Source organism: Cryptomeria japonica, chromosome 6, assembly GCF_030272615.1.
Source record: "Cryptomeria japonica chromosome 6, Sugi_1.0, whole genome shotgun sequence".
NCBI lineage: Eukaryota > Viridiplantae > Streptophyta > Pinopsida > Cupressales > Cupressaceae > Cryptomeria > Cryptomeria japonica.
The window spans coordinates 99,199,721-99,210,234 of record NC_081410.1 but is presented as its reverse complement, the minus strand read 5'-3'; the positions used below and the strand labels follow the sequence as shown (position 1 = coordinate 99,210,234).

Below are 10,514 nucleotides of genomic sequence, written 5' to 3'. Positions count from 1 at the left end.
ATACTTTCATACCAACAGGACACTTGAGTAGATTTTAGAGACAAAAATAGCAATATAATCAATCTTCACAATCTTTTTACCTTCCTGGAAAGACATCTTGTATCTCTCCTTGGTTTTATTTCTTCCCAAAGGGAGGAATGTTGATTGATATTCTTTAATTTTTATCTTCATCCTTTTTTCGAGCATATGCCATCACCACAAGATATCATATTATAGTTTATAGATTTTGTATAGTATCTCTCTTTATCTCCTCTACGGGGAACATTTATTATCATTGGTGATAGAATTAGTCCTTGGGGGGTCATGTTGAGTCCTTCCTTCTTTCACTTATACATGTGTTTGTTTGTATATATTTTATTTTAGAAGAGGGTTTACCTATTGGTTTTTTCTTCTTTACTCTCCTCATGATATTGTTTTTTTACATGGGTACCTAATATGGCTTTGTAGTTGTAAACCATCCTTACTTCTTTGCATATTTTTTCATACTTCTTATGTTATACATAAGGGGGTTTGGGTGTGAACATGGTAAATTACCTAACTAGTTTCATATTAAGATCTCTTCCCACTTACATACTTAAAATTAAGTCATAATTTACTTTTTGAGTCTTGTGTCATATGATTAAGACAATTGTCATGACCTTGGTATGTCCTATGTTTCATCCTTAACTTTATAACAAATATTTTCACATTGCATATTATACCAAATTTGAATTTTTCCATCTAATTAATTATCTAGGTTCATAACATTTCCATTGCTTCTCTTGTGTTGGAGGTCATTTTAATTGTAGACGATTCTTGGGCTTCTGTGAGGTTGATCAACAACTCTTACATACACCTAACACGAGTTCTAAATATTTTAATATTGTATGTATAGATCAAAAGTAAAGAGGATGTTAGAGGACAAAGGAGGTCGGAAGATTTTTCCACTATGAGATGGTAGGTTGTTTGAGGAGTACAACCAATTTGTGTGCTTCTTTGAGCAAATGGGGTTTGGTCATTCTTGATAGTATTTGTGAAAATTATAATCATTAGAAGATATGTGGTTAGTGTATATATTTATTAGTTTTTTTCATGTTATATAATGGAGGAAAGATTTATTTTTCTTTTAGCATTGAAGGAAAATTGACATTCTAAGAGGAGGGTGGACTTTCAAAAGAGGGTTGTTAACTCATTGTGTGAGCCCTAGAAGAGAGATTTTAGAAAATTCTCAAAGTGGGGTCAACTCTTAAAGGAGAATCGTTCTCTCATTATACATAGGGATTGAGAATCATGCTCTCATGTGATACATAAAATTTGTTGAGTTACGTTTGATAACAACATTTACTAATGCAATCAATTTGATGAATCCATAAATTTAATGAAACATTTCCATCAAATTTACATAGAAATTATTGTGTTCAATCCATATAATACTCCTTCCTTTATTTAAGTTAATATGATATAAAAAAAATATTAAAATTATATTACATCTATAAGATAATTTAAATTTATACATAACCAATTAATTTTATTATAACTGATTTAAATTATTGTAAAATTATAAGAAAATACTTTTGTAATCTAACTAAAAATATTAATATTTTTTTTAAATAATGAAAATATTATAACATCTAATAAAGTTGTAATTGTTGATTTTCTAAAAATTCAAGGAGTAGGGGAGAGGCCCTGACAGTAGTTGAGTACCCTAACTTTGCGCTTCTCAAAATCCTACGTTGAAATTTCAAATCACACTCAATTTCTTACAACAACTTACTTGGCAAGTCCCCTACTTATAACTAAGGGTACGAAGCCACATCAACATGCTTTTTGTCAAGGTGTCCAAAACAACCCCCCAAAAAAGGTGAGACCAATAGTTGTGCAAAAAGGAGACCCATAGTTGTGCAGTTGATGTGGCATCACATGATTGGTTGTTTTTAACAACTATGAATAGTCATCATTAGCAATAACAACTTTAAAGTCACAACTAGGGGAAGAACACCAGTAGTTGAGCACCCTAACTCCACGCTTCTCAAAATCCTACGTGGAAATTTCAAATCACTCCCAATTTTTTATAGTAGCTTACTTCGAAAGTCCCCTGCTTATAACTAAGCTTTCATCACCACATCATCAAGTATGGTGCCACATCAACATGATTTTTGCCAAGGTGTCCAAAACAGCCCCCCAAAAAAGTGAGACCAATAGGCATGCAAAAGAGACCCCAATAGTTGTGCAGCTGATATGGCATCATTTGATTGGTTACTTTTTACAATATTAGCACATTTCCTAACAACTATTAGTACATTTCCTAACAAAAATTGATATTTTATGTTTCAAACAATAGGTTTTATTTGTTCAATTTTTGGAACAAAAGGTATCAACAACCCTCACAACAATTGGTACATGCTCAACTACTGGTGCTCTTCCCCTTTTGGTGCAATGTTGAAAAAAAAAATGGACATTAAATCAACAAATGTGGCTATTAAATCAACAACTACAATCATGACTAAATCATGGCCATTGGAACACACTTGAATCCTCTCCCCTATCTCTATAATTTAATGGTAAAAAATCCAGATAAAACATCCATCTACCACAATCTCCTTCATAATTCTACAATTATTTCTTCCACATTTTTTTCCACAGAATCTTGACCTTATACCATTCATCATCTTTTGAAAAAAAACTCCATCCTCTTCATATAATTGTGATTCTTCTTTTAATCAATACAAAATTGAAAGGTAGGAGACAATTTTAACATCAAACTTTTTTTTGATTATGACTGAAGTTAATGGAAAGACAAAAAAAAATCCTAACTTGGAAAAGGAGCACTGCATGCCTTAATTGAGAATTACATAGTTAAAAAAGACTTTGGAAGGAAAAGAGGGGTGGATGATGATTTAATGGAGGAGTGTACGTAGACACCCTCTTTGTAAGATAAATAGGGTGGGGAGGTGGAGCCTTCCTCCGTAGGAAATTCTGAAAATCAACACGGATAGGTCTTCTCGGGAAACCTGGTCATGTTGGAATTGGTGGAGTTCGTAGAGATAGCTTGGGGAATGTTCAGTTTATCTTTTCTGTATATAAGTTTCATCATACTAATAATTTGATGGAGGCTCTTGTTATTTTATATATTGTGGAGCATGTTTGTGCTCTTGGATGGAGAAGGCTCATTTGTGAATCAGATTCGCAGGTGGTGGTGCATTTGTTGACTCGGCAACACTCTGAGGATGTTAGTTGGCAGTTAGTTTTGGTGGTTAACCAGATTCTTAATTTGTGTGCTTCGTTGGACTCTGTTACCTTCACACATATCCTTAGGGAGTGGAACAAAGTCACTGTCTGGCCAAATGGACCTCTGATCAAATGCAAAACTGGAATATTGTGGATATATGATAATACTAATTTATTGTCTTATATTTGTGTTTTGACCATTGTTCGGCAAATATTGATCTTCTTTGTAATTGCCGGAAATTGATCCGCAATTTTCCTAGGAAAACTTAATTGGAATTCAAAGGAACAATTGAAAGTATGGACTCCACCTCGATCCAAAGCTCTACACCACCCCTTTCTATGTCCACCATTCTCCCCCTCCTCTTCTCTGCATTCATTGCGCTCTCAATTTGTAGTCATGCTGCAGATCAGGACATAATTCTTCTCAACTGTGGCTCAGGATACACATTTCGCTCACAAGATGGACGTAAATTTGTTGGAGATTATACATCTGAATTCAATCTCTCCACCAGCATAAAGGCAGCAGCGTCTGAACCATTTCTGTCCTCTGAGTCTCTCTACCAGTCAGCCCGTCTATTCTTAGCAAAATCCACATACACAGTCCCCATCACAGACACTTCTCACAGGCATTTCCTCCGCTTTCACTTTTATCCCTCCTCCTACGACATCTATAATCTCAAGGATGCTGAATTTTCTGTCAATTGCGGGCCGTCTGTTATCCTCCACAATTTCACTCTAGCAACTCTAAAACAACCACATGTTATAGAATTTTGTATTCCCGTCACCGTACGGAAACAGCTTGATATCATATTTACCCCTGAAGCAAACAACCCCAAATCCTATGCATTCATTAACGCAATAGAAATCATATCCATTCCGGATCGGCTGTTTGGGAACCCTGTCATTCTCCCTAAATCCAATTCTCAATCAATTGGGTATAACATAAGCTTAAACACTGCCTTGCAGAAGCTGTACAGATTGAACGTGGGAGGGCACACTATATCTCCTTCTGATGACAAGTATGGGAGGACATGGGTTGAAGATTCAAAGTTCATATTTGGGGCTGCTATGGGTATTACAGGAACCAATTCCACAGAGATCCAACAGGCAGATGATTTTGCGCCTAGCAGTGTATATGCCACCTTTAGGTCCATGCTACCAGAGCCCCTAATCAACCTCAACTTCAACTTAAGCTGGGTTTTTAGCAATATTGATGCCAATTTCAGTTATCTGGTTCGGCTTCACTTCTGTGAGCTTCAATTCACATTAAGCAACCAGAGGAAGTTTGACATTTATATTAATAATCAAACTGCAGAGGAAGCCTTCGATGTCATTGTAGAGGCTTCAGGGCCAAACATCCCTATTTACAGAGATTATCTCATCTCTGTCCCTGCAGATGAATCTGCTACTACAGACCTGTGGGTGGAGCTTCATCCCAACAATAAATCAAGGCCACAGTACTATGATGCTATTCTGAATGGACTGGAAATATTTAAGTTAAATGACAGTTCTGGAAATCTTTCAGGACTAAGTCCTGTGGTAACAGAGGAAACTGAAGAAAACTCAGCAAATGGACCTGTGAGCACGAACAGCACTAGCAGTAACAAGCATAGCACTAGTAATAACAAGCATAGGGGCTATATAATAGGAATTGTATCTGGAAGCTTAGCTGGTGCAGTCTTTCTGCTGTGTTTGATGATTTTATGCTATGCTCTGAAACGGAAAAGTAAGAATAGTAAGGGCTCCCATGAAAATGCGGATCAAGCAGGAGGGACTACTACTACTTCAGCCAACAACTCTGAATCTAGTGCATTTACGAAATCGTACAGCTATGGATCGACTCCTGTAGCTGGTGTACGATCAACACCGGTAGCTGGAATATTTTGCAGGTATTTTTGTCTTGTTATTTATGTCTAATTTCTATTGTGGAGATGCATTTTATAGAAACATTGCATTAATCTTGCAATAGGGTTTCAACAGCATTACATGGAATGTTTCTTCCTAAAATACCCAGGACATATACCATAGGTTCCTTTTCCCCAAGAGGAATTGACTTGAAACAACCTTGATGATGATCTTGAGATTGCCATTTTCGGGCAATATCAATTCTAACCTGAACACCTTCACCTTGCCAATCAATATTCATGTTGATACCATTAAATTTTCAATGTCAGTTCTACCCTGAAATTCGTCATATCCTCTGCTCTGTGTTAGGAGGGGTCTTCTTCAAAGATTGCCTTGCATCTAGATTTGCGATTTGCATAAACATTCTTTTTACCATCAAACGTTATGCTGTCACTATTTGGAATTCTCCTTGACCATTCAATTGTCTCAAGTACTACAGAAGGGATGCTTCGCTAACCATCAGATTTTATTCAACTTGAACCAATCCTAAGTCCTTGCATTGACTACTCTTATCCTGATGCAACTTAAACCAGCACAAAACCTTACATTTGGATGATGGAGCAACAACTTTGATGGCTTTGATATCTTTTGTCTGATTTATATGTTGCAGACATTTCAGTTTTTCAGAGATTCAAGATGCAACCAACAACTTTGACGACTCACTTCTTCTTGGGGTAGGAGGGTTTGGAAAAGTTTACAGAGGAGAAATCAGTGGTGGCATCGGAGTTGCAGTGAAGAGAGCAAAACCACAATCCCTCCAAGGTTCTCACGAATTCAGGAACGAAATAGAGCTATTGTCCAGGCTTAGGCACAAGAATTTGGTATCCCTCGTAGGTTTTTGTGATCATAACTCAGAAATGTGCCTTGTTTATGATTATGTTCCCAATGGCACACTGGAGAAGCATCTCCACGGCAAAGATCCTGGAAGGACTATTTTGTCATGGAAGCAGAGGCTGGAGATATGCATCGGTGCAGCAAAGGCACTGGACTATCTTCACTGTGGGGCATTCCAGACAGTCATACACCGAGATGTGAAGAGTACCAATATTCTTCTGGATGAAAACTTGAGTGCCAAAGTTTCTGATTTTGGGCTCTCCAAAATAATGGCCACATTCGATCAGAGTCATGTAACCACTGCGGTGAAAGGGAGCTTCGGATATATGGATCCTGAGTACTTCTACAGGTCGTCTCTTACAAAGAAATCTGATGTGTATTCCTTTGGGGTGGTGCTGTTTGAGGTGTTGTGTGCTAAACCTGCTATTATGTCTACCCAGTCGGGAGAAAATAAATCTCTGTGGCTGTGCTCTGAAGTATTTAAGAGATGGTGCTCTGGAGCACATGATAGATCCCAATTTAATAGGTGACATAACCTCAGATTCCCTTCAGATATTTGCAGAGGTGGGGGAGAAGTGTTTGGCAGAAAAAGGTGAGGAGAGGCCTTCCATGGCAGATGTGGTGTGGCACTTGGACTTTGCCCTGCAATTACATGATGCTGCAACATGTCGACCAGGAACAATTGATGCAGTTAATTCTGATGAAAGTTTGAATTGATATTCCACTCTAAAGAGGTAGATTTAGTATAATGGAATTTGCCAATCAAGATTATCGGATTTAAAAATATTCAGTGCATCCAATTTTGTGGTTTAATCTATTGTACTACTGTAATATGATATCTTAGACTGACTGACAGTCTATTTGCCACTATTTTTTATATATGTTCAATGCATCCAATCCAAGATCATCTATTTTTCTTCAGCTTTCAGAAACTATTTGCAGTTAAAATTGATCAGATAGAGAAATCTAAAGAGCCGTCAATCCAAGATTATCCATCATTTGGTGATTTTTTATGCAGTATAAACCACCCAGTAAGTAATGATATTATTTTAAAAAAATAAGAAATTTTATTTGAATAAGATTAATGGTAACATTAAATATATTTATAGTAAAATATTGTCCTATCATATTTTTTTTAGTATAAGAGTAAAAATATATTAATTATAGAAGAAAAATACAAGAATAGGATTGACCAACAGTTCAACAAAATCAACAAAGAACAACTAATTATTCAGCCTTATCTTCTACAACTGATAAACATACTAGATAAATCCAAAGGCAAATGTCTAGTATTCACAACATTTCAACCCTACACTTGTTCAAGCACCCATTTGAATAGACAAACTGCAATTCTATTCCACTATTGCGGAATGTGAGAAAAGGTAACATAGTCAAAAAAAAGTACTCAAGCTAAGAATCTGCCTAATAACCACAGTTAAATGCCAATTAGCAGCATCCAATCACTCCTCGTTCAAAATATTCACCAACACTTGTGAATCAAATTCACAAATAATTCATTTCATATCATATAAAATATATCATTATTTTATCTTTAATTTATTATTAATTAGACCTATATATTAAATATGACAAAGTTATTCATTAAAAAAATAATAAAATTTTCTTTAACATATTTTGGAAAATGGAAAAAACTATTAAGATGAAAAAATTGTCATAATCTCTCCCATGTATACATCTGGGCATCCCAATAGACCGAGGTCTAAGGAATACCAAATTTTGGGATCCTCTAAAGTTAAAAATGGAACAAAACTCAAACTCCTGGAAGGGGAAGTGGCTCTCTTGGGCTGGAAGGCTAGTTATGATTCAAGAAGTGGTTTCGGCCCTACCTATTTACTTATTGTCCATCTTATATCTAACAGCTAGTGCAAACTCCTTTATAATTAAGAAGATGAGAAATTTCTTTTGGCAAAACACTGAGGAAAAGCACAGAATTGCCTTAATTGCTTGGGATAAAATAATCAAACCTAAGACAATGGGGGGGTTTAGGTATCAAGGATCTAAAGCTGCAAAACAAAGCCCTAGGGGCTAAACTAGTATGGAAGTTCATAAAAAATCCTAACACTATATGGGTCAAAATGTTGGCAACCAAACATTTAGCAGATTAGGATCCTCTTAATCTACTAAGAACAAGCAATCACCTGAAGGGATCTAGAACTTGGAACTTTATTATCTCTTGCAGAAAATTGATTTTAGAATCAATCTCTTGGGATATTCATGATGGTTCATCTAGCCTTTTCTAGGATGACTCTTGGGGAGGTTATCCCTCTGTTGCAAACTCCCTCAACATTCCAATAACAAAGCACTAGTTTAAACAACATTGGGTTGTTCGAGTTAGAGACTACATGGTAGAGGATAGCACTTCGAATATTCAAAGTTGGAGGTGTAAACCAATAGTAGGATTGTCAATCCTGGGGGAAGATCTAGAACAACTTTTAGACCAGCTAAAAGCAAGAAACATAAATCCTAGAAGAGGAAAAGATACCCTAGTTTGGGCATCCTCCAAAACAGGGCAATATAATTCTAAAGATGGCTATAGAGTTTTAGTCAGTAATTCAAATAAAGAAAAGAAAGACATACCAATTAAGTTGTTTTGGAGCAATAAGATCATTCCAAAAGCGGGGATTTTTGTGTGGCTAGCCTTTCAAAAAAAAATCTTAACCGCATAAAAGTTCACCAAAATGGGGTATGAAGGACCATCTAGGTGCATTATGTGTAAAGCATAGGCAGAGACAGTGGATCACCTCCTCCTGAATTGCCCCTTTGCTTCTAAATGTTGGCGTTGGCTCTATGCTAAACTAGGGTGGATCACAGCTCTGTCGAATGACATTAATTCCCTTTTTCAATGTTGGCCTCTCCTAGTGAAGGAAAGCACTTTGAGCCAAATTATGGAAGTGTCCCCATCATGCCTAGTATGGGAAATTTGGAAAGAAAGAAATCGCAAACTATTTGAAGACAAAGCCAGAAGACTTGAATCAATCCTAAACTCAATTGAAACAACAATTGTGGATATAGTAAACTGCAAAATAGCTTTCTCATTGGAACCGCCCAAAATTTTCTCTTCTTGGGATGAAAACATTAGAAAAAATTGGCAGGGAATTAGGATTCCTCCCTCTTTTGGGCAAAAAAACCAACTCTAGAAAGGAAGCTACCTAGACCTCTCCAAAGCTCGGTTGGCTAAAATTAAATTTTGATGGTGCCTATAAAGGCAACCTAGGCCCCTCAGGCATAGGATATGTAATCAAAGATCACTCAGGACCAATCATAGGGAAAATGGCAAAGCCGATTTCACCGGACACTAATAATATAGCAGAATTCAAAGCCTTACAACTAGGACTGATGGATTGCATTAAGCATGGTTTAAGAAACATCACAATGGAGGGAGAGACAAAGATAACAATCAATGCAATCAAGAGGAAAAAAACCCCAAATTGGCGACTACATGCAATTTTAGACAATATAACAGAAATCTAGCAAAATTACAGCATTATGAAGCAAAACATATCTTTAGAGAAGCAAATTCAGTGGCAGATGCCCTAATAGGGAGGATGGGCAAGGGGGTTGCCCAATAGGCTTGTATGTTCACTAAGTAATAGGTCCTTGCTAGTTTCAAGGTGTAGTCACCAAAATCAGAGTGCAAAAGGTTTATAGACAACCTAGCAACTCTCCTTAATCCACCTCCCTAAGTCAAACACTTCTTGGTTGCTCAAAGGCTTCAACTCCATAGTTTTTTGGCTTGGTAATCTAACACCTTACTCTCTCAATTGGAATTCATTCCCTCTGTCCCTGGTCTATTCTCTAACTGCACAAGGTCTCCTTTTGTTGAATTACAAGTTTGTGTCAAGTTTTACCCCCATGGGTGTCTTTGGTCTTCTACATTTTGGGGTGTAGTAATCCTTCTCAAGTGCTACAAACTGAGTTATGGAGTCTGTGTTGCCAAATGTGTTAGATGCAAGCAAGTTCAACTTGTTTCAACTGGATTTGATGGGTTTTAGGCTTTACAACCTTCTTTTCTGTACCCGATTTGACAAAAAACCAATTTTTAAGCCTAAAACGGGCTACAAGGAATTAGCCCTCCTTTTGGGGTTTTGTGCTCACCCTGCTCCAACGATGGACTTCCAGACAAAAAGAACTTCATATTTGGATACCCTTTTGGAAGTTCTTGAAGATTTTCTAAGTTTTAGGATCCACTAGGTGTAATGCCCCGCCAGGAAACCCCGAAGGGATTAAGCTAAAACACACGAATGGAGTGCAATAATTTTGTTTTTTAAAAGTTAGACACAACCTAATGATACAACAAGATATCAAAGAACAAATTATACAATGGAAGACATCAACTAACACCTAAAGAGTTTCCCAACATGGTTACTTTATTCCAAATTTAACTTAACTCAAGACAAGATAATACTTATACAAAGAATAATTTCTTTCATTAAGACTAATTCATAGGTAACATATGAATACATCCATTAAGGTTAAAATATAGCTAATATTAAGATTGAAAATGTAAATAACCCAAATGAAGTTCATCCATTAGAATTACAATTTAA

General features: G+C 36.4%; 1 protein-coding gene across 1 annotated transcript; it reads left to right on the top strand.

The window, feature by feature from the left end:
- The first annotated feature begins 2,926 nt into the window (after positions 1–2,926).
- Positions 2,927–6,816, top strand: LOC131039719 (receptor-like protein kinase FERONIA). Its single transcript, XM_057972554.2, is given in 3 exon segments — positions 2,927–5,096; positions 5,723–6,382; positions 6,384–6,816. Coding segments are annotated over 3 exon segments (2,532 nt in total). The 5' UTR covers positions 2,927–3,504; the 3' UTR covers positions 6,664–6,816.
- Positions 6,817–10,514: the final 3,698 nt, after the last annotated feature.